The sequence below is a fragment of the Portunus trituberculatus genome, chromosome 17, assembly GCF_017591435.1.
Source record: "Portunus trituberculatus isolate SZX2019 chromosome 17, ASM1759143v1, whole genome shotgun sequence".
Taxonomy (NCBI): domain Eukaryota; kingdom Metazoa; phylum Arthropoda; class Malacostraca; order Decapoda; family Portunidae; genus Portunus; species Portunus trituberculatus.
In genome coordinates, this window is record NC_059271.1 from 27,896,826 (window position 1) to 27,921,303 (window position 24,478).

At 41.7% G+C, this 24,478-nt stretch overlaps 1 protein-coding gene across 1 annotated transcript in view; it reads left to right on the forward strand.

Annotated features, from left to right (window-relative positions):
- The window catches only part of LOC123504903, a 28,574-nt gene extending 5,558 nt beyond the window's left edge, over positions 1-23,016 (forward strand). The window contains exons 2-20 of the mRNA XM_045255809.1: positions 756-935; positions 10,726-10,858; positions 11,027-11,156; positions 12,954-13,015; positions 13,574-13,682; positions 13,892-13,975; positions 14,710-14,863; positions 15,012-15,136; positions 15,374-15,550; positions 15,873-15,979; positions 16,316-16,531; positions 17,034-17,434; positions 17,666-17,863; positions 18,410-18,629; positions 18,975-19,063; positions 19,216-19,349; positions 19,784-20,266; positions 20,434-20,632; positions 21,065-23,016. Coding sequence (XP_045111744.1) covers positions 756-935; positions 10,726-10,858; positions 11,027-11,156; positions 12,954-13,015; positions 13,574-13,682; positions 13,892-13,975; positions 14,710-14,863; positions 15,012-15,136; positions 15,374-15,550; positions 15,873-15,979; positions 16,316-16,531; positions 17,034-17,434; positions 17,666-17,863; positions 18,410-18,629; positions 18,975-19,063; positions 19,216-19,349; positions 19,784-20,266; positions 20,434-20,632; positions 21,065-21,254 — 3,391 coding nt within the window. The 3' untranslated portion in view covers positions 21,255-23,016. The remainder of the gene's footprint in view (positions 1-755; positions 936-10,725; positions 10,859-11,026; positions 11,157-12,953; positions 13,016-13,573; positions 13,683-13,891; positions 13,976-14,709; positions 14,864-15,011; positions 15,137-15,373; positions 15,551-15,872; positions 15,980-16,315; positions 16,532-17,033; positions 17,435-17,665; positions 17,864-18,409; positions 18,630-18,974; positions 19,064-19,215; positions 19,350-19,783; positions 20,267-20,433; positions 20,633-21,064) is intronic.
- The last annotated feature ends 1,462 nt before the right edge of the window (positions 23,017-24,478 follow it).

Genomic DNA, 24,478 nt, shown 5'->3' on the forward strand with positions numbered 1-24,478 from the left:
ATGCAGATGTTACTTCCACAGTGTTTAGCATCTTACTGCAATAGATTATCTGACAGGTTGACAGCTTCATAAAACATGACAATTTATGAGTTTTCACTTCATCGGATCATTTACAACTGTTGAAAAATGGTAAATATACAACGCACAAGGATACTCCATTATAAACTATGACAGTATCCGAGTGTTTTTGTGTTTTTGCCTACGTACTTATGTAATAAATCCGTACAAACGACGGTTGATGCAATGTTATAGTAGTTTCATAGATTTCATCATTATCAAATGTCAAGTAATACTGGACAAGAAGGGGATAAATCATCACTCTTCTTGGGATAGTATGTTTTATTACATTGTACTGCACATAATTTTTTTATCTCTCTACTTACCTACGTACGTATATATATATATATATATATATATATATATATATATATATATATATATATATATATATATGTGTGTGTGTGTGTGTGTGTGTGTGTGTGTGTGTGTGTGTGTGTGTGTGTGTGTGTGTGTCTATCTATCAATCTATCTACTAATTCAACGGTATGTCTGTCTGTCAAATTCTCCGTGGCTGTGGTGTTTATCCCACTCGCTAGCAACCCGGTCAAAGTACTCTGAATTCTTTCTTCCTGACATGACAAATCCACCCATGCACCCCCCACACACACGCTTTTCTCCCGCGACTGAATCATCTCCCATACACGCGCTATGTGAACTGAGGAGTGTGAATGGCATGGCACGCACGCCTCAACCAGCACCGAACGCAAGTCCAGTGCCACGGTTGTGAGGGAGGCGGGGAGGGTGGGGCGAGCACTGACTAGGAAGCTCCAGACACTTGCTAGCAACACCTGCCGCCGCCCGCCTGTTGGCCCCGCACACTCACACAGTCACGGGACTCTCGCTACTTTATTCCTACTCTCCGTTACTTCAAGGCCGTGAGTGCGTCCTTATCTGCTGCTGCTGCTGCTGCTGCTGCCTCGTACTCTCCCGCCACTGGCCAACAAAGGCACGATTGTAGTACTTATTTCTTTCTTTTTTTTTTTTTTTTTTTCTTTCTTTCATTCTTCTTCTTCTTTTTCTTCTTCTTCTTCTTCTTCTTCTTCTTTTCTTTTTTTCCGACGAGTAAACTGTTTAATCACACTTTTCGTTCGTTTTATATTGTTCCTATTGTTTTAAGGTTCAGTGGAATGGTGGTTACTGAAAGATTTTTTTGTTTAGTAATAGAAGTAGTAGTAGTAGTAGTAGTAGTAGTAGGAGTAGTAGTAGTAGTTGTTGTTGTTGTTGTTGTTGTTGTTGTTGTTGTTGTTTTGTTGTTGATGTTGTTGCTGTCGTAATAATAGATCGACGAAGAATGAGAACAAGAGACTATCAACTGTCTCCAGATTATTTTTATTCTTTTGTTTTCTCCTTCTCAAAGAAAAAAATACAAACAGTAGGATACTTTTATGCAAGATCCACTTTTTCCCTTCTCTCACTTGGGTCTACGTATATATTCTTGTTTCCTTCTTGAATCTCTAGCTAGATATTCTGAGAAGGTGAATATGTCTTTATTTATCTATTTATTTACTTATTTACTTGTTCATTTGACAAGCAACTGTCTTATTCTATTAACACTCATACTTCAGTGACTGCCATCAAACTTATTCTGTTAATTTTTTGGAGGAAATGACAACTTCAAAGGACTTCATCTATTTGTCTATGCATTTATTTGAGCTTACGTTTCTCTTGGTTATTTTCCTTTACAGATCATAAAACACAAGCACACACATACATTCACCGCAAAACACCTTGCATGCATTCTCCTTCCATCACCTCCCTGCTTCAGCCAGCGCACCTCACCCGTTCGTCTCTCTCTCTCTTCCCGTATTCCACTGTCTGAAGCGGGACAGGCCGGCATAAAATGAGCTCCGTCACTGCCTGTATTCTTGGAACATGACCGATATTTTGAGTGCAAGATCGTGAATAGATTATGATGAACTCTTATTATAGAGATATTCATGTCTACTAAATAATGCAGCAATGATGGCTTATTCTTGTTTAGGAAAGTAAAGTGTGTGTGTGTGTGTGTGTGTGTGTGTGTGTGTGTGTGTGTGTGTGTGTGTGTGTGTGTGTGTGTGTGTGTGTGTGTGTGTGTGTGTGTGTGTGTGTGTTTGTGTGTGTATGTGTGTGTGTGTATGTGCGTGGTGTGTGCATCTAGATACAGGCACGTGCGTCAAGTTATTTCTTTTCTATATCTTTGTTTTTTGTTCAGCAGCTCTGCATTCTTTTTCTTTTTTATTCATCTACACGTAGCTGCATTCATATCTTCCTCACTGTCTAACTTTCTACCTTTTCTTTCACGAATGTAACAGTCCCAAACACACTTTTAATGATGCCTGGTTTGACAATATACTTACCGAAGTATAACACTGGTAAGTATACTCGTATTATTTATTAGTTCATTCATTTTTTAGTCTGCCGTGCATGGTGAGGGACAAAGCAGCACTCCACTAAGCAGGCTTGGGAAGGGAGGGGCTGAAGCGAGTGGTGAACCAAGGGCTGGTGGCTTGCGGTGCAGGGCGTGACACACTTTTCCCAGTAAGGATCTCCAGTCCATGCAGCTGCTGGACACGGCTTGGAGTGTGTGTGTGTGTGTGTGTGTGTGTGTGTGTGTGTGTGTGTGTGTGTGTGTGTGTGTGTGTGTGTGTGTGTGTGGGTGTGTGTGGGTTGGTGGGTGGTCTGTATGCAGCATAAGTAGTAGTAGCAGCAGCAGCAGCAGCAGCAGCAGTAGTAGTAGTAGTAGTAGTAGTAGTAGTAGTAGTAGTAGTAGTAGTAGTAGTAGTAGTAGTAGTAGTAGTAGGTAGTAGTAGTAGTAGTAGTAGTAGTAGTAGTAGTAGTAGTAGTAGTAGTAGTAGTAGTAGTAGTAGTAGTAGTGGAACCTAAAGGGGAACTCACACTAAGGGCACAAATTCGGAAAGAGCTTTATGTGAAATTGATAACGATTTGAACTTGAATTTCCTGGTGAGTGATGAATGCTTGCATAGGTTACACTGCTATTCATTGGCCTCTGCATGTCGTTAACCTCAGAAATGCATTGAATCTTGTCCCACCCACACTGACTCCCACCTCGCTCCTCCGCCGGCAGTTCACCGGCAATGCTTTCCCCATGAGCTGTCTTGACTGTCTTCCGTTGCTGAATTCAAGTTTTATTCATCTTTGTCCTATTTTTCATGTATCTGTAGTTCGATATTCTAACGTGCGATGCTACGTGACACCGGTTTCGTGAAGCTATTAAACCAATCAATCAATCAGCGAGTCAGTCAGCCTATCCGTGGCAGCCCTTAACTCAGAAACCCGACGCTGATGTGCAATGATACACTTCATGACGTCACAGCGACCATTGTGCGCCACTCTTGACCAGTGAAGCGCTCACCCCTAACAGCACAGTGGGTTAGTGTGTTCCCTTCCTTTACTTTTCCTTTACATCATCACTATTCCCTCTATGTACACCAGACATGCTGATATTTCTATATAACCATTCGAATACTATATGTAACACCACACTGGTTTGCATATTTCAGCAACGGTAATTTTTGTAGTATTTTTACGGGTATCAACTCTTAATCCACCGGCAGAAAGTTATGCCTTCAGTAGTAGATCATTCGCATATAATATTCCACCAAGTCCATTAAACATAAACGTCAGTCATATTTTTTCTCTATTTTGACAATTCATCACCCACCGGTTAAGCAACATAAATTAATGCATCAAGTCATGGATATTAAAGACGGTGGAGAACAATGAAGCATTGGTAGGATCTTTGTCGTGCAGTACTTCCACCTGACCTTGCCGTATTGAATTATGAATTATTTACAATATCAATACCACATCAAACAAGCAGCAGAGTAGAAGGGAAGGTTTCACAAGCATTGTAGCACCTCTTACCAGTTTATTGTGAAGACATAGGGAGAAGCTAGGACAATAGTGTGACGTGGGTGGGAAGGAGGGCGAAGAAGGGTTATCAATAAACCATATGAGATCGATTTCGTCCCATAAAGCGTCCCGAAACATTCCTTGCTGTGTCTCGAAACCATTGTGCTCTGTCACGGTCACGCAGGATTGCTAGAGCCGTTCTTCTTTCCGAGGAGCCAATGTGTGCACTAAGAGGAACGATGGAAGTGTTCCTTTTTGTCACATCTAGGAAGCAAAAGTGTTGTTTAATTTGTTATTGATTTGTAATTATGGTAGTTAAGTAGTTTGTCTGGCAGTCAATTGATTAAGTTAGGTTTGTTGATTAGATAGTTAGCTTCTTTAAGTGAGCAAGGTATTCTGATGATCTAGTTTGTTATTTAGTCAGTCCGTATGGATTAAGTAACTACTCTCTGCTCAATTTCAGTTAATCATTGTGCCCCCCACACATAAGCAGAACATTGACAAATCTATCATTACGCATTACTCCTTGTTATTTTCAAGTTGTTATTACGTGGTGGAGGTTGACGTCCCTCCCTCAGACCTGGCCAATAAAGATGACGTATTTCCTGGACCATAATACATTGGTTAATTACTAGCTAAGTCAAGATTACTCATTTACTTAACTACCTAAGTGAAGAGTTATATCGTAATCATACCTCTCTCTCTCTCTCTCTCTCTCTCTCTCTCTCTCTCTCTCTCTCTCTCTCTCTCCACGCGTACAGGTAGAGGCCAGCAGAAAGTACTTGTGTATACCTTCTTGAATTTTTAACGCGTTACGCAAGACAAGCGATATTAGTGGCGCGCCACATGCACGCCACCGCCACCACTGTATGCTGGTAACCTTCTCAGCGACCCTTTCGATTCCCCGTGCTCTATTTCCAGTTCATCTCTATTTCAAGCCACACTTCTTATCGCTTTCCTTATCCACGCGCGAGGGAGGGAAGGCATTAAGGTGGCGGGTAGATAAAGTAAGAACAAAGAGGCAGTGCAGTAGAATACGTTTGGAATCTATTTATTTAGCCCATATTTGGAAGTGTTTAACTATCATAACGAATGTTTTCAAAGACTACAGGGAAGATTAGTCAGGCTCTCGTGTGTGTGTGAGTGTGTGTGTGCAATAAAAAGTCTATTGATAAATTCATGGCTACTGCGCAATAAATTAATCATATCAAACCATTTCCTTTTTAAACTAACTGTAGAATCTTTCTGTTATATTATTGCTATGATCTTGTTAATTTGTCAGCGAGAACGTCCATGTTTACCCACCAGGAGAATAATGCGGAACTTTCACTAGGATCTCTGTGTTACATTATCCTTGTTAAACTATCATTAAAATGTCCTTTTTAAATAATCCCCTGAATTCAAACATTTCGATTCTACTGAAAGTTACAAGAAGAAACTATTAAAAAATCTGAAAACAAAAACTACAAGGGAGAACTATTGTTTGGTTATTATTCCGCATTATTTCGTATTATTTGGTAATATTTCGATCATACCAAAAGTTACAAGAAGAAACTATTTAAAAATCTTAAACAAAAAGCTACAAGGGAGAATTAATATTTGGTTGGAGTGGAGTGAGTGGCGTGGTCATGAACGGACTAGAGTACTACACTCCACTGTTCCGCTCGCCGTCAACTGGAGTTCGATAATTTCTTCCTCGTTACTCGACTCCCCTTATCGCTCCCCTGGGAATGTTTCCTTTGCTAGCAGGAAAGTGGGGTCCTCCTGTCACGTTCATTTTCTTTGCCACTTACGCCCTGTAATTTTCAGTATCCTCCCGTGCCGTATCTACATCGAAATTAACTGCCCGTTCTCCTTCTCCTGTAATTAGAAAAATCTCTCAGCGAGACCTGACCGAATGACGTAACTTGCCTAATCTATATCACCCCCAGATTCATTTACGTAACATTCTCGGTGCTAATCTATATTGAATTTATTTACGTCAATACGATCTCTATATTTCGTTTTCCTGATCTATTATCTCTCCCCTGCGTTATCAGTTACTATCTCTCCCTCCCTGCGTCATTGCTCTATCTCTCCCCTGCCTCATCGCTTCCTATCTCTGCCTTCCTTCGTCCTTTGTCTCTTCACTGTTCTGTCTCTCCTCTACATCATTCCCTTGCCTCGTCACTGTTCTATCTCTCCTCTGTCTCGTCACTGGTTTATCTTTCCCCTGCCTCGTCGCTTTCTATATCTCTCCCTTCCTTCGTCCTTTGCCTCTTCACTGTTCTGTCTCTCCTTTACCTCATCACTGTTCTATTTCTCCCTTGCTTCGTCACTGTTCTATCTCTCCTCTGTCTCGTCGCTGGTTTATCTCTCCCCTGCCTCGTGATTGTTTTATCTCTCCCCTGCCTGATTATGTAAATTATAACGCAAGTGTTTTTACTGAAGTGACACGCCTCTTCTTCGCTTTGTCAGTAAAAGAGCGGTATTCGGCGCACACACAGGGAATGCATCATAACTAAATCATCAGTGACATTGTGAGCTATCCACTCACCCATTACCATCCATCTTCATTTCTTTTTCTCTCTTTTTTGTATGTTTCAAGTGTCTCTCCATGGAAGTTTCGGTTTACGACAGTCATTATCTTGCGCCTCCTTTTCTTTCTCAGTACATGTTGTTGTTGTTGCTTTTATCCTTACATTTGTTGGTGGTATATCGCTCTTACATTTTTCTTATCCGGTGTTGTGTGTGTGGTACTCTCTCTCTCTCTCTCTCTCTCTCTCTCTCTCTCTCTCTCTCTCTCTCTCTCATCTGGGAAAATACACACAATCTCATACTTTTTCCGAGTGTTATCTCTATCATTTTCTTTCAACAGACTCTGACAGATGTTCTTGGAATTTTCAAGGCTATTTTCATTAAGGTAGTGATAGTTTGACAATAATTTTCGATCACTAATGGGCAAAACACTCCTGATTATCTGTTTAATAATCTCTACTAGTTTTTGATTCTTACGAAAGAGCTCAAAGTGTTTCAAAATTCTAGTAAAGCTTTGCCTCTCGTCGTGAACAAGTGATGGCTTGAGGACATCTGACTTCATGATATACCTTGGCGTCGATATTTGTCTCTCTCATAAATCTGCTTAAACGTGTGTGTGTGTGTGTGTGTGTGTGTGTGTGTGTCCCGCTGTTTGCTTTTACGTGTTATCCTGTTGTCAAGGTGTGTGTGTGTGTGTGTGTGTGTGTGTGTGTGTGTGTGTGTGAGAGAGAGAGAGAGAGAGATGTATATGTGTGTGTGGTTCTTTGTTCTTTGTTCATGTAATGTAATTTTGTTTTGTCAATAAATTGACTAACTAACTAACTGTGTGTGTGTGTGTGTGTGTGTGAGGATGTGTGGGTGAGTGAGTGGATGCGCTTGTTTTCCTTTATTTGTTATCCTGTTAAAAGTTACATGTGAAAGAGAGAGAGAGAGAGAGAGAGAGAGAGAGAGAGAGAGAGAGAGAGAGAGAGAGAGAGTTCATGTAAGCGCTGGAGTGTGAGGGGAGAAAAAAAAAAGAGTAAAAATGAAACAACTCCCTCTCCCTCTTCCCTCCTCTCCTCACATCCTTCACGCTTCCTATTGATTTTTGAGAAGAAAAGTTTGTCGTTAAAGGCGGAGGAAGGTTGTCGATTATGTGTCTCAGAAATAATAGTGGTGGTGGTGGTGGTAATGAAGGTGGTGGTGGTAGCGGTTGTGTTTTTCAAGTGATTGTGTGCTAGTAGTAGTAGTAGTAGTAGTAGTAGTGGGGTTGGTGGTGATGGTGGTGGTGGTGATTTTTCATATCTTTTATCTGAAATTTGCTTATGATTGTGTTGTTAGAAACGTTTTAGGAATTATAAAGTAAGTATCTTCATTTTATCAATACTAGTGATAATTACGGCGGTTGGAGTAGTAGTAGTGGTAGTAATAATAGTAGTAGCAGTAGTAGTAGTAGTAGTAGTAGTAGTAGTAGTAGTAGTAACATCTATAGTTTTTATTGTAGTTGTAAGTATTGATACATGTCTGACGTTGTGCTTTTTCTTTTATTCAGTGCATGATGTGAATATTTTGTCTGGATGACGGTGTTCGTAGCGGTGGTTGTGAAGGTCGAGGCACACACTGTAGCAGATGAGGTTGTGGTGCCATCAACACGGCGTCCCTTTAAGCTCCACGAGACTCCACCTGCCATTGTTTGCTCTATTTTGTGAACATGGGAGTGTAACGTGATATAACTTCCTCACTCACACACTCATTTCCCTCCTGCTCCTCCTCCTCCTCCTCCTCCTCCTCCTCCTCCTCCTACTTTCTATCATTGCCCCTCGTCCGTTCCTCCTTCTTCCTTCCCTCCTTGTCATTATCTTCCCTCCCATCCTCAGCCATCTCCCTCCCCCTCCCTCTACTCCCTCTTCGTTATTATCTTCTGCTTCTCCTACTTTCTCTCTCTCTCTCTCTCTCTCTCTCTCTCTCTCTCTCTCTCTCTCTCTGCCGTCTATTAGCGTGCCTTTCTCAACCTCCTTTCCTCCTCTTACTATCCACCTCCTACTTCTCAGCAGTTGTATTAAGAGCAGCAGCAGTAACAGCGGCGGGACACGTAAAGAAGTAGTGACACTTGCCGCGAAACCCTGCATATGTACTTCCCGGCCCTTCCCTGCCCTAGCCTCGGTCTATATATGTTTTTTGTTATATACTGTAATGATTCGGTCGCTATGTACTCACGGCCGACCATTGCGAGGCCTGCTATGATAACTACACGTAAATAAACCGTGGTGATATTCGTCATTGTTATATATGGTGATGGAAGGAATTATAGTGCAGAGAGAGGGATAGGGGGTGAGGATGGAGGGTATAGTCGAGGTTGATGGAATATGGATGGGTAAGTGAATAAATAGACGCTAGGTTATTCATGCGTGCAGGCGACTTGAATAGCTACGTAGTGTGGCGGTGATGTGTTTGCGTGACTCGCCTTCGAGGATACAGCTTAAGATGACGACTCTTATTTTGTCGGGTAAACACGCCATGCACAGATCTCTCTCTCTCTCTCTCTCTCTCTCTCTCTCTCTCTCTCTCTATCTATCTATCTATCTATCTATCTATCTGTCTATCTATCTATCTATCTATCTATATGTGTCTCTCTCTCTCTCTCTCTCTCTCTCTCTCTCTCTCTCTCTCTCTCTCTCTCTCTCCTTCTCAGGAAAGTCGTCTCACGTTTGATAAAATTGTTCTACCAGGAACTTATTTTACTTTGAGGAATTTAACAACTTTATTACTCTCTCTCTCTCTCTCTCTCTCTCTCTCTCTCTCTCTCTCTCTCTCTCTCTCTCTTTCTCTTTCTCTCTGCATGTATTTTTTTCTAGTATTGACTAACGCTAAAGTCCTACATGTACTTGAATAATTATAGTGGCAGATGATGATGATAATGATGATGATTATGACAATGAGGATGACGATGATGTTGGTGGTGGTGGTGATGGTGGCGGTGCATGAGGCAGCTTTGCTTTCATTACCTATAGTGAAGGTTTCCGGGAAGGGAATATTCGTAAGAGTGAGGCTGACACGCATTGAGCTCCTCCAGCGGCCTTGGTTCTTCCGTCACTACAGTGGATGAAATATTCACGAAGACCTTGTTTGATGTGCCGCACGGATTTCATTGCATGACAGTGTAGTGGGACAGCGGGAAGGTCTCTTTGTGTCTTACATGTTCTTACTGGTGCATGCTAGCAGAATAGGTGGCGGGGGAGATAACATGAGGGTCATAAATGATGATGAAAACGCGCGCGCGTGTGTGTGTGTGTGTGTGTGTGTGTGTGTGTGTTTGCCTCGGTCGGCTGCTGGTCACCCAACCAGTCTTCCCCATTACGGAGCGAGCTCAGAGCTCATAGACCGATCTTCGGGTAGGACTGACACCACATCACACACAACACACACCGGGAAAGCGATGCCACAACCTCTCGAGTTACATCCCGTACCTATTTACTGCTAGGTGAACAGGGGCCACACATTAATTAAGAAGCTTGCCCATTTGCCTCGCCGCTTCCGCGGGTGTGTGTGTGTGTGTGTGTGTGTATTGTGTAATTCACCTCGGTCGTCTGCTGGTCACCCAGCCAGTCTTCTCCATTACGGAGCGAGCTCAGAGCTCATAGACCGATCTTCGGGTATGACTGAGACCACATCAACACACAACACGCACCGGGAAACCGAGACCACAACCTCTCCTTGCCTCGCCGCTTACCGGGACTCGAACCCGGCCCTCTCGATTGTGAATCGAGCGTGCTAACCACTACACTACGCGTTGTGTGTGTGTCTGTGTGTTTGTGTGTGTGTGTGTGTGTGTGTGTGTGTGTGTGTGTGTGTGTGTGTGTGTGTGTGTGTGTGTGTGTGTGTAATTCACCTTGGTCGTCTGCTGGTCACCCAGCCAGTCTTCCCCATTACGGAGCGAGCTCAGAGCTCATAGACCGATCTTCGGGTAGGACTGAGACCACATCAACACACAACACACACCGGAAAACCGAGGCCACAACCTCTCGTTTTACATCCCGTACCTATTTATTGCTAGATGAACAGGGGCCACACATTAAGAGGCTTGCCCATTTGCCTCGCCGCTTACCGGGACTCGAACCTGGCCCTCTCGATTGTGAGTCAAGCGTGCTAACCACTACACTACTCGGTGTGTGTGTGTGTGTGTGTGTGTGTGTGTGTGTGTGTGTGTGTGTGTGTGTGTGTGTATACAAAGCAATTCTAAGGATCTATATTTAGGAAAGTTGCTGCAGCGCCTTGTCCTTCTCACTCACTTAACGCCTCACTGATTTATTCTTTCAGGCAAGGAATGATGGCGCCAGAAAATAGTCAACAACTACATGTGTTACTGCTGCTGCTACACACCCTGGCCTTCAAGAGCAGTATGGCGGCCGTTTCTGTCGTTCAGTTAATGGCGACCATCAGCAATGATTTGGTAAGGAACAAGGAGTTTTATCTCTTTTGAAAGAACTCAAGATGGTGGGAGACAAGAATGTTGATCTAAATAAAGGTCCATCTTAAAAACTTTTACCTCATAGATACACTGTCCTATGTCTAGCAATGACAAGAATTATTTGAAGATTTGTAATGGTATATCTTGCAGACAGTGACGGTGATGAACGATGAGCCGATCAGCTCGGGTAACCTAATGCTGCAGCTGTGGAGGAACCCTGATGTGGCTCGACCCGACCCCAACGGAGTCTTCATCAGGGAGGAGGATTTCGGTGAAGGAGGTACATATTTCTTTCCTAGAACTCTTTCTCCTATGTAATCATATACAGTATTTTACATTCACCGTCATGCATGCAGCATCAGGGAGTTGCAGCCAGACTTGCTGACAGAGAACGAGGTTGAATCATTGCCACAAGTGCGTAAAGGGGAGAACATGTTCTTTAATGTTTGATTTTTCAACGATGAGTTTACAGCGCAACATAAGGTTCTTATTGCCACAGCTGTAGTAGAGAGTACATAACGAATTGTAACAATTAAAGTTTCATATACACGACCTAAAAGTCACGAAAGAATCCCTAACGTCCTTCAGCACCTATGTCTTGTTTAAAGATTTTAGAGAGAGGATTTATTGCAGGAGTAGGTTATATAACGAGGGTGTAACTTTGGAGATGTAGGGCTGCGTCACAGACAAGGTGTTGGAAGGCGAGGAAGCAACACCATATGCCAGGGACAGCGGCGGTGGGGGAGAGAACGGGAGAAGTTAGGGGCGAGGAGCGGGTGGTGTGAGAGTGCCGCCTAGAGTGGAGTGGTGGTGTTGAACTCATGGCTGCGGGTGGTAAAGAGGGCGTTCACCTTTTGCCAAGAAGGTGGTGAATAAATTACACGGCTCATGTCAATAGTGGTGTAATATACTGTTGCCACCAGCGTAGTGATGTGGTATGGTTGGTGGTGGTTATTAAAGCAATGGTTATGGTATTGTTTATGGATGTAGTGATGATAATAGTAATGATAATACTCACAGAAGCTAATAAATTTATTTACTGTTTATCAGAATACAAGTTCATGTTGTTTTTTAAAGTTTAGTGCAGATACATTCAATCCATCTCTTTGAAATTTATCTATTTATTTTTTTATTTTATTTATTTTATTTATTTTTTTTCATCATGTGCAACTATAGCATGTCACTCACGAAAGAAAATAATCAGCCAATCCTTCACGCAGCACCGCTCACCGTGCGGAAGACCAGCAAGGCCAGTGTGACTGGGAGCTGCAAACCCCAGTCTGTTACCAAGCGCCTTATTTTCTTATCACTACTGTTTTACAAAATCACATAGATGATACGTTGCTTTTCATTAATTTCTCCATTAATAATGCGAGATCCTTCTTAAACGACCGTCATTAACTTTGTAAGGCATCGATATTTTGGAGGATATGATTCTTGGTGTCCATGCCTTCTCACTCAGGCAATTCACTAGGGTTGATAGAGGATCCAATTACCATACAGTTCACTGTTTCTCAATGCCTCTCTTCGAAAATTATTGTCGTATAACAATATTCAGTAGAAAAGAGGAGTACCAGGTGGCAATAGACACCTTCCGAAACGATAATTACTCCCATGCAGCGAGATCTAACAGTACTGGTTCAGGGGGTGCTGTGAGCTTATCATTAAAGCCACCTCACTGAATTTTTCATTGTGTCTTACAACACAAAGGGGAAGTCACACCCTGCCCTCAAAAGACAACTATCTTCCTTCACACAAAACTATACGCACCTAGCTACATATACATTGTTTGCTCAAGATTTAGAATTGGAAAAAAAAAAACGACTCCAATACCAGCCAAGGAGTCTCCTTTCATTTTGATTTGTTTAGGGACCGGCAACTCAGTGGGACTTTTTTATGTAATTTTTGTTGCCCCTGGTAGGTTTCCGGTCTTACATAAAAAAAAAAAAAAAAAACAGCAGAAGGAGAGGTGCTATAGACTTCTCGGAGGGGCCTCTAGTATCTGACCACCAGCGGGTCAATGAGCAGGTTCAGACTTGTGAGCAGTAGAAACTGGTAACCACTTCCTATTTCCCAGGTCTTCCAGACGTCGGCGCCACCGCAAACTTGGACCTAAACAACGACGCTGGGGAAGAAGGGGTAAGTAGCTGCAAGCGTCAATTCTTTAACTTACTACTCCTCTTCACCTGCATACACCGTCCTCTGTGAGTTTCCTTAGGTCTCTTCATGAAGCATGTTTACCATACAAAATGAAGAAAACCGTATAGTCCTGCAGTGGAATTTTGCTCTAGATACAACGCTTCTCTCATAACTAACCAGCTATCTACCATCTTAATTACCTTACTCATGCACTCATGTGCTTATTAACTAACTAATGAACTACCACATGGAGTCTGAGCAGTTCAGGGGTGTGGGAGCCAGAGGGAACTTGTCACAAATTAAGGACAATGTAAGGCTGCATGTTACCTTCATCCTATGCAAGTAGCGAAACACTGTGAGGTATAGTATGAACATTGGTAACTAGTCATGCTTACATTTTCAAATTGTTACATACATACAAACATACATGTATCGTTTCTATGGACCAATTTGTTTGTAATTATTTTCTTTCGTATACATTTCCATGATGCAGTTGTTTTCTCTCCTCTGCGTAATGTGTAACTAACCTAAAATGAAAGGAAAATAATGTCTTTTTAGCTGTGTGGGTATTACTTCGTCTGCGTCTCTGCTTATGTTGGAGAAGTCCCAGAATTCTATGAGCCTTCTCAGTACAAATGCATCGCTCAGCTCAAAAACTGCAGCGAAGGTGAGTGAAAAGTAAACATGACCTTACCACGGCCTACACACAACACCAACAACAGCAGCTCAGTTTGTCCAGTACAGTAAAGCCACGAAACTAATTATCGTTAGCCCTATGCATTTTCACTATTTTAAGTAGAAACATAATTAGCTTGGTCTCTCGTCAGAAGGATGTTTGACGCAAGGATTTTAAATTGGCAACATTTTTTTCATCAGCTGTGGATCTGCAGTGGATGGTGAGCGAGACTGATGGAACCCCGACACTTTCAGCGCAACCAGGAGGAAACGTTATGGCTTCCGGTGAGGGCACGGCGGCCACTTCATATGCAAATTTGTCTGTATTTTGAAACTCTTTAAGCTCTCGGCTATAGTACTGTTTTCATAGGCTACAGAAATGATAACTCGAGCTCTCAATCCTCTCGGTGGTAGTGCATTATACTATCACTAGACTCGTAAAAACCCCATTGACTTCTAACTAAAGCCTCTCTAAATGCATCCATATTATGTAATCATTACCTTTGAAAGTGCCGCTCCAGGTCTCTGCCACTCAGTATGAACCATTCTGAAACACTTCTTTCCAGCATCACTACATTCAGAAGGCTCTTATGGTTAAAGTTAAACTGATCTTTAACTATATATCTATATAGTTATATAAATAAATAAATATATATACATATATATATATATATATATATATATATATATATATATATATATATATATATATATAGAGAGAGAGAGAGAGAGAGAGAGAGAGAGAGAGAGAGAGAGAGAGAGAGAGAGAGAGAGAGAGAGAGATTGATTGATAGTCTTGAAAACAGCAAATGTATAATCTCTATCACTTTTGAAAAATAGTTGTGGTGAGGAAGCAGAGCGTTTCTGAATGCGACTCTATATACGAACGCTTCATATTACTCAGAAGTCTAAACTATATTGCATAATGAAATCATAATATCATATTTTCTGCTGAACCATAAATATGAGCAAGTAAGATCTTCACTAAGTCAATCTGGACGCACTGCTAAACTCAACAGGGTTCAGCATGGCAATCGTGAACAAGGGAGCAGCAGCAATGGCGCAAACATCACTCCTCAACGCGCCGGAGGTTCAGGCTTATTTGGTGTACACGAAACCAAAGATGAGCTTGTCCGGGATGACCGTACCGGCGTTCAACTTGACTGACGGAATGTAAGCCACGCAATAACATGTATTATTATGAGAGGGACACCGTGGGGCATGAGAGAGAGAGAGAGAGAGAGAGAGAGAGAGAGAGAGAGAGAGAAAAGCCCTACGAATCTCCCTTACGAAGTCCTATCAACCTTTCATCCTCTGCCAGGACCATAACGGATGCCATAGAGCAGGACCGCGCTAAGTACCTGCAGCACGTCGAGAAGTGGAAGCAGAGTTGGGTAAGACTTCGAGGCTGGGAGTTGCTCATGACTGACGCAGGCGCTGGGAAATGTGAGTATGTCACCGCCACTGCCACCATCACATGCATCACCACCACTGATACTTACAACTGCATCACAATCACCAATATCACCACCATGATAACCGTACTTGCTAACTTGCTTATAAACTAGTATATTAGAATCCAAATATGCTACTGTTTCACATAGTCATTCTTTTTATTTATTTCATCTTTTCGTTCCTTGTCACCCTCCAACACTATCTGACGTCTGATCCACATGTACACAGCTTTGGGCATAGATGATGACATGCCGGTAGACGTGACACAACTGTCTGCCCCTGATACATTCACCAAGAAGTTCGCCCTAGTGGCTTTCGTCATCGACCCTTTCAGGAGGACCAATGACAATAACTTCGACAACAACATCGTCTTCGCTTGGATAAACCTTCAGGGAGCAATGAAGAGTGAGTGTGACAAACGTATTCTCAGGTTCTTCTTCCACACTCTCTCTCTCTCTCTCTCTCTCTCTCTCTCTCTCTCTCTCTCTCTCTCTCTCTCTCTCTCTCTCTCTCTCTCTCTCTCTTATTGTCAATTAACGTACAAGCATAACACAAGTATAATTGCATTTCAGTACGAAAAATGCTTTGATGTGGAAATTAAGTTGTTGTTTTTCTAGTGAACATATTGAATGAATACTGCCAATAATGTTTCGTGTGTTTATGGAGCTTCAAGTGAACATAGGTGAAGGACAGTGAATCATGCAGTGGGTAATGTTGTGTCGTGCAGGGCGGGGCCGGGCGGATTGCGAGGTGGTGCCCGAGATCGGGGCGGCCGGCAAGGGGGCGCTGGTGCAAATGAACGATGGCATCTGGTCTATGCCGATCAAGTTTACGGTAGGTTGTTGGTTCCTGCACCGCGACGATAGTATGTCCTTGTCACGGCTTAACAGAATGGTTGCTACCAGAGACAATTAATATCATAAACATCTTTAATTTAGTATGTAAGGTTACAGGTGAATAACTGTGATACTTCACTTCAAGTCTTCACTGATTCAGACTTATTAATTGATGTTGTCACTATCTTTTTTTTTTCTCTCTCATTTCTGCAATCAGTTAAATTTACAGTTAAGATATTGTTGGTATGTAAATTCCAAACCACACATTGACTAAATCACAAGTCATGTTTGAGATAAAAGTGTGATGGAGTGTGCGTTGTTGGCTGGTCGACAGGTGAGGTACTACGGTGCTGAGTTTGCCGAGGTGAGTGAACGGACAGTGAAGGAGAGGGAGGAATTCGCCATGGCCACTGAACGCAAAGTTAGACTCGAAAAACTCAACCTTTGCTCCGCCGGCCTGCAGGACACCGCCAGTAATGACTCGTTGTTGGTGAAACTGAGGGATACCAGCAGCGCCATTTATGAATCCCTATCCCAGCTTGAACCAACAGTACGTTTTCTTCCCATCATGTTGGTAACGTGGAATGGAAGATAGAGAGTAGAAGTGTGGAAATGCAATATGAAGATACTCTAGATAAGAAGCATATACCATTATTTTCTTTAATTCTATGTGAGGATAGTAATAATTTGCGCATGTAGAAGGAAGTAATTTATTCATATAAGGAACTGTAGATGCTGCTGTTGGTGATGTACAGTACATAGTGTGATGATGGTGTGATGTGGTGTGTGGTATTATTGTTGTGTATGCTGTGGTGTGTGATATTACTGGCAAAGTGTGTGTATGGTGTTATTGTGGTGGTCTGGTGTGTAATGTTGGCAGTGTGATGTGGAGTGTTACTGTTGAGGAATGTGGTGTATAGTGTTACTGGTGTTGGCAGTGTGGTGTGTTCTGTTACTGGTGTTGGCAGAGTAGTGGGCTGTAGTGTACTGAGGAGTGGCTCTCTTCTTACGCGAGTCCTGTAGTCTACCTTTACTTTCCTTCTGGTCGACAGCTGGACGATGTGCACGCGGAGTTTGAGGCGTTGATGCGTCTGGTGCAGCAGGCCGCGGAGCAAGCTATAGCGACACATGGACCTATACGGTGGCTGGTGCTGCGCATACTACCTAGCATCATCTCCTATTTCGATGTTAATCCCCAAGGTCATGACCCCTGCTATGGCCCCAACGAGGGGGTTTTCTTTCCAGACGACCATTATTATCATCAGTCATTAGATCCAGGACTGGACACTAATTTTGATGACGAAGATTTAAACATGGATGGACATTCCAGGCATGACAAGCATAACAAGACAAATTCCTTCAAGCCACGCACGGAGAAGCTGCACGAGGATGACATGCCCGACATGCAACCTATCTTCCCAATGCCAACTCATAACGTAGATGAGTTTCGAAGGTAAATTTTTCCTTTACTTCTATTTCAGCTGAATTTCAAAGTAGTATTGGTTGACCCTCAATAATAGTAATGATAATAGAGCTACACACAAAGAAACAGCTGTGGTATCAGAGAGAGAGAGAGAGAGAGAGAGAGAGAGAGAGAGAGAGAGAGAGAGAGAGAGAGAGAGAGAGAGAAATTGTGTGTGGATGAGGAATGAAGAGGCTCTATTAGAAAAAGTGTTATTTTCAGAAAGTATCCAGTACTGTACATCATGCAGCAGATCCGCAACAATGTGCCTGTGAGGAGCATTGAGGAGCTGAGCGTGCTGCCCCAAACAATGCTGGATGACCTGGAGCAAGTGGTCAACCTCTACAAAAGCGGCACGATAAACGTGTTTTCGGACCTGATGACATATGATGGAATTTACGAAACGTTATATGAGATCTGGTAAGTATCGTGTTGCCTCTGCTCGACCCAAGACAGAGATTGGTTACTTATTTATTCATTTATCTATATTTAAGATAATGCGAATTTTATTGAGTGTTTATTTTCATTTTCATCGATTTTTCTTTTTTTTTTTCTTGATGTTGTTCTTGTGTCTATGAAGAATTGCTCTGTTTTTGCTCGTTCTGTTCTTGTTCAGTTTTGTTTGTTTGTTTGTTTGTTTTATTTTTTATTTTTATTTTTTTTTATTTATTTTTTTTTTTGCTTGCCTGATTGCTGACCATGTTACTCCCAAGTTACTTAATTGCCGTAACAAATCATCTCATCACTGATTTTCAAAGGCCACAAAATTATTAGATGAATTCCCTCAGTTTTATTTCGCATCAGTAACATCATAGAGCCACTGTCAAAATATAACTATAATCATGACACCGCTCAAAGTCCAAATTACTGTCACTAGAGTCGGTTAAAAGGAATCAAGAGGGCACCGAAAACTCTAACAAAACAGATCTCTGAAGCCTCATCATGCTCTTGTGCTCTCGTCACCAGGTGGAGTTTGGGAGCCGATGTGTATGCTGGAAAGGCGATTGCCCTGGAGGACGCTTTGGATCGAATAGTTAATTTCCTCAGTACCACCAACTTTACGTCGGACGCAGAGTTCATGTCCGACTCCTACAACGAGTATATGAAGAAAACACTCGACCTCGCTATCGAGTACCTGAAGGTGGCCAAGAACAACTCAGCGGCCGTCTCAGAACTGCTTGAGATGGTGAGGGTGTGAAGCTGTGGTGCGGGGTTTTATCTATCTCTGCCTATACTCACAAAACTTTCTTTCATTACTTAGAATTGAACAGTATATGGCAGAATTGTATAGCGTCATGCTGTGGTGAAGGATTGAACAAATAAGTAACATTAATTTTTCAGTACATTCAGCATGTTCACGTCTTACCATCTGTTACTTTGGATTATTATACGTGTTCTCTTTTTCCTTCCCTCCCCGCATCTCTTTCTCTCTGGTAACAACTTTACTCTCCATAAACGGCTCAATAGCAGAAGCTTTACCTAAAACACCAATGCTAACACTACTAACACTAGTACTGCTTCTGCGATACAGGTCTCTTCTATGTGGACTAACCCCGAACAGCTGTGTTGCCTGATAAAACAACCAGAACGAGCCCCGAACCAAGAGATGGTTTGCCTCAGGTGAGTTGAACTATTATCTCCCGACATTTTCTTAAACCTGATCAAATAAGAATAATTAATTATCTTATCCTGTACAAAGTTAAGAATTACGAGTACAATATTGATTTTTTATATGCGCCATTCCTACCCTAAACGTCTCCTTGTATGTCCAGAGATGCTCATGAGGAGGTAAGGCTCATGACTGACTACTTCGAGAGCACAGGCGAAGAAGAATTCTTTAGAAATGTGTTCGAAGACGCCATGAGGATGAAACAGACCCAGATGGAACCTACGTACTGGAAGATAAGTAAGAGAGAGAGAGAGAGAGAGAGAGAGAGAGGGAGGATTTAGAAAGAGGTGATGAGGAGGGGATATGAGAAATGTAGAAACAATGAGGGATGGGAAGGCGGACATGGAGTGCATGGGTTTGAGAAAGGTGTGACTTAATTTACGAGTCACGACATCTGGTCAGTGATATTTACCTACTAAAATTCCTGAGTTGTCATGTCGCTCTAGATCAAAATAATGGTAGGAAGGCTGCTTCATAATGTAAGCAGTCGTAGCATAGTATATACCACAGTCACCCACCTCTGAGAACTTACTTTTGTTTTTTCTGAGGAGTGATACACAGTTTATATATATATATATATATATATATATATATATATATATATATATATATATATATATATATATATATATATATATATATATATTCATTTATTTATTTTTACTCTGCAGAGGACGGCAGTGTGTACGCCATAGAGAGATGCCCCCTGTCCGGTACTTTCATGTGGGAGCAAGTAGCCCTTTGCTCCTGCCCGAATGCTTATGGGTCGCGTGCAGGTCACGACGACGACGAGGACATGGAAGAGGAAAACGATATGAATTTCTGGGATGACGAAGATTATTTCGATGAATCTGAAGGCTCAGAAAAACCCAGGTCTAAGGGAAAAGGAAAAGGGAGGGGGAAAGGGAAAGGAAAAGGAAAGGGAAGAGGAAAGAACAAAGGTGATGGATCTGAAACCGATGGATCAGATGAGGAACTTGATTTTGAACTTCTTGAATTCCCAGAAGAAATAAGAGATAAAGAAGACCGTGAGGATCGAGAACCATACGTGTCCCCATTACGACACGATAATCGGTCACCTAGAAAGATTCCTAGCCACACTTCTGCTCAAAATGAGTACGAGATTGTGAATGCTGCAGACCTCATGGCCAAATGTGAGTACTAATATTGAGGGCTATATATTTTCTTTTTTTCAGTCGTGTTATTGCTATTTTTTTGTTTATAGATTTGGTAATAAATGTCCGCTTGAGAATAAGTCACTCTGTGGAGATAAGTACAGTTTTGTATTTACATAACCAATTTACACGTTCTACGCTACCAGCATCGTTTAGTATCTCGCTGAAGAACGCGACCACCGCTGTTGTCAATGGTACCAATCTGGAGGTAGTAGGGTGGCTGCAAGTTACTGGATGGACTGAGCAGCTCCATGGCAAAGTGAGAACAAACAGCTCAGTGTGCAACGACGGCATGTGGGGCGAAGCTGAGGCCACGGTTGCCTGTCGCATGGTGTTCAACAAAATGTAAGTACGCCTTGATCTCACTGCCTGACTTTGCCCCTATCCGCTACTCATCTTCTAAGACCGAAGGATGACAAATATCACCCGTAGATTTGATGAGTGTGGTGAATAATACTCTATTAGTCTTGTGCCGTGGAGAACTTTGACATATATTGTAAACAGTTTTGAAGTAGATTCACATACGAATACATATCCTGCTCCATCTCAAAGTCTGTTAGTTGGTGTTCCTTCACTAAAACTCGAAGAAAACTCCTCTTAGGTGAACAAATAATCAGGCGGACACACACAAACAAACATATATACATCAAGGCCAACGGCAACACACATAATGACATCAATAACAACGGTAAAAATAGAATGCGGATGCAAGATATAAACTCTCTCTCTCTCTCTCTCTCTCTCTCTCTCTCTCTCTCTCTCTGTAACTTCCAACAGAAAAAAAGCGTCACCATACAACGTTAACATCAGCGAAGATGGTCTTAAAGAAGTCCCGCGGGCCATGGTGAGGCGAGTATCATGCAAAGGTGATGAGCATAACCTCCACGCGTGTCATGACCACTGGGACAGAGGCGAGTGTGACAGCAACGTGCCAGCCGGCGTGAAGTGCGTGCTGCCCCTGACCTAATCGCCGCAGATTCACTAGAGCGACATGGGCGGGACGGGCGGCACAAGATCCGACGATGCGTAACCCTTCACTAGCCTTAAATTCTGATTTTCTCTTTTTTCTTTTTGCCGAATGTAATTATTATTATTTTCTTTTTCTTTTTTTAGTATTGAGATTCAATCATAGGTAACGAATTACGTGTGTGTGTGTGTGTGTGTGTGTGTGTGTGTGTGTGTGTGTGTGTGTGTGTGCGGTTATATTCTTTTGCAAAATGGAAACCTGATACCTAGATATGTTTATTTTTTTATAATCATTATAGATTAGATTCTTGAGACGCATGAGTGAAATCAATTATCTACTGAGGGGACGCCCGGCGAGTGTACGATGCTGCCTCGCTGTTAGCAGAGAGCATCCTCTGCGTGCCGCAGCCTTGCCAAGAGGATGACCTTCTTGTTTGGTGGTCTAGAAATATCTGTGATTTGTGTGCCTTGGGGGTATTATCACCAATACATACCTAATACAATATATGTATAGCATCCTATTTTTATATTCACTTCATCATAGTTGCGGCAATGCGTGGGACCGATTACTAGTATAGTTCCAACGTAGCACCACCGGAGGCGAGCGACCATCAGAATTAATATTCAATGTAAATAGTTCACGACTCTTACTTTGAAATTCTCTGAGTTTTCATATAACAGTTTTTCAAAGGCTACCGGAATGATCGATCGGGTTGTCAAGAATAATTTTTCTCTTGATGGTTCAGAGTCATTGTTAATGTATCACCGGAATTAAGAATACATACTTGAAAACGTTTCCAACATCCTTTGGATCTTGGAGTCGCGATATGAGTCGAAGCGTTTAAAAATATTCTTCCAGTTATGAAGTGATGGAAATTGTTTGGTTAGGAGTACAGTTATTTCGTTAAATAAGTTAATAATTAATTGTAAGTATCACGCTTGAACTCAAAATATCGTAACTACAATCGTAGCAGAAACACTAGTTTATTTTACTCTGCTACCTTGTTTTATTTTTACTGCAAGGTTACGGGCAATGCAATGTAGCGGCTTGACTAAAAGAAAGGTTGTCTACTTACAATGTAACCTGTAGTACAACCAAATCAGCTTTTAGACAATGTTTCTCACATGCACGTTATGCTTGGTAACGGAACTGAAGCAATTATGTTTTTTTTTTTTTATCTATGATTTAATGAATTTAATCACTACAATTATCAACACTATCAGGAGGAAGAGAGCGCTGATTAATTAAGAACAAGAATAGCCTTGAAATGTCATGATCCGTTTAGACACGTATACGTTTACAAATGCCAAGCTGATATGGAAAGCAGTGTTGCAGATCTTGTGCCTGTGGAGTAAACTTTCATTCACCATCTGATGATCAGGCCAAGCAATCTGACCCAAAGTTGTGGCGAGTATGAGATGATAGCAAGAGCACATCCCACCCCTCATCACCGACCGTGCGTGTCTTGTCTGCTGTAGTGTGCTTACCAGGCCACAATGGTCATTCGTGATTTCTTGAGAAGCTTGACATGTAGAACTCAAGAATATGTGTTTCATCCAGAGAGAAGAATAACATTGTATAAGCAACTCTCAGTAGTCTTGACATTACTTTAGTACACTAGTACTTATATTTAAGAGAAGCTAAATTATTCAGTGTGTGTGTTTGTGTGTATGTGTGTGTGTGTAATTCACCTCCTCGGTCGTCTGCTGATCACCCAGCCAGTCTTCCCCATTACGGAGCGAGCTCAGAGCTCATTGATCGATCTTCGGGTAGGACTGAGACCACAACACACATCGGGAATGCGAGGCCACAACCCCTCGAGCTGCATCCCGTACCTATTTACTGCTAGGTGAACAGGGGCCACACATTAAGAGGCTTGCCCAATTGCCTCGCCACTCCCGGGACTCGAACCCGGCCCTCTCGATTGTGAGTCGAACGTGCTAACCACTGCACTACGCGGTGTGTGTGTGTGTGTGTGTGTGTGTGTGTGTGTGTGTGTGTAGGAATGGGTGTTTCGCACACAGAGTGCTTCCCGGAAAAAGAAAAAAAACAAATCTTACAAACATATTGTATAATCCCTTCCTGGTGCACTGTTGCGACAAGGGCAGAGTACGAGCAAACTGATGTATCCCTAGCTCTAATCTATTTATTTTGCAAGGATGTGTTGTGCTGTTGCAAGTATTCACGCGATTGCAGTTTGAGGCAGGAATTGAGGAATGGCGTGTAATCTTGTAATCTGCTGGTAACAATTCTTAAAAAAAAGAATAAAAAAGTTAAATTACTTTATCCTCCTTGTAATTTGAAAAGCTGGCAGATATCATTGCTTTCCACAAAAGTTGGGCCTGGTGTGGAGTACTGCATAAAACTATTTAAACTTAGGTATGATAATGGTTGGAGTTATTTAAATTTTGCTGTCTTTAATATGCCTATGCATGACACCGACAAGGATTACTGGAGACATTCTTGAGCGAGGTGCTGAGTTGGTAACAACGTCTTGTATCGTCCCACCTACAGTGGTTAGTTCTTACTCGTTGGAGAGATATTTGTGGTGACTTTCAATAAATATATATCAATTACCTGTGTATTTCTATAACTATGTGTAGTGTTCAAACGACTACTACTATTCATCGGAAGAATCAGCATGTAACAACACCTTAGTTTATCAAGAATAAAAGCTATTATGTTACATTAATAATTGGCAGAGTACAAAATAGCGGTTGTGACATGCTAACAAGTAATTGCGGTTCTCATCGTTCATTATAGCGTAACATGAAATTCCAGTCACTTTCATATTTTCGTTCTTAAAAAGATGATACCATCTAGAACTGTGCAAGTGCATTTTTACATATTAGTGACACACACACATCTCTCCTCTCTCTCTCTCTCTCTCTCTCTCTCTCTCTCTCTCTCTCTCTCTCTCTCATATATATATATATATATATATATATATATATATATATATATATATATATATATATATATATATATATATATATATATATATATATATATATATATATATATATATATATATATATATATATATAATACCTACCATAAACAACTGTAAGTATTATTGTCGACAGTTAAAATGAAAGTTTTCTATTGTTATCAAATAATACCGCCCTTTAAATCTATACTTGATACATGTTGTTGAAATCAAAGTCTCATGATGGAGGGAGACGCAAAGGAAATAAAAGTAAAGATAGGACGGAGGGGACAGG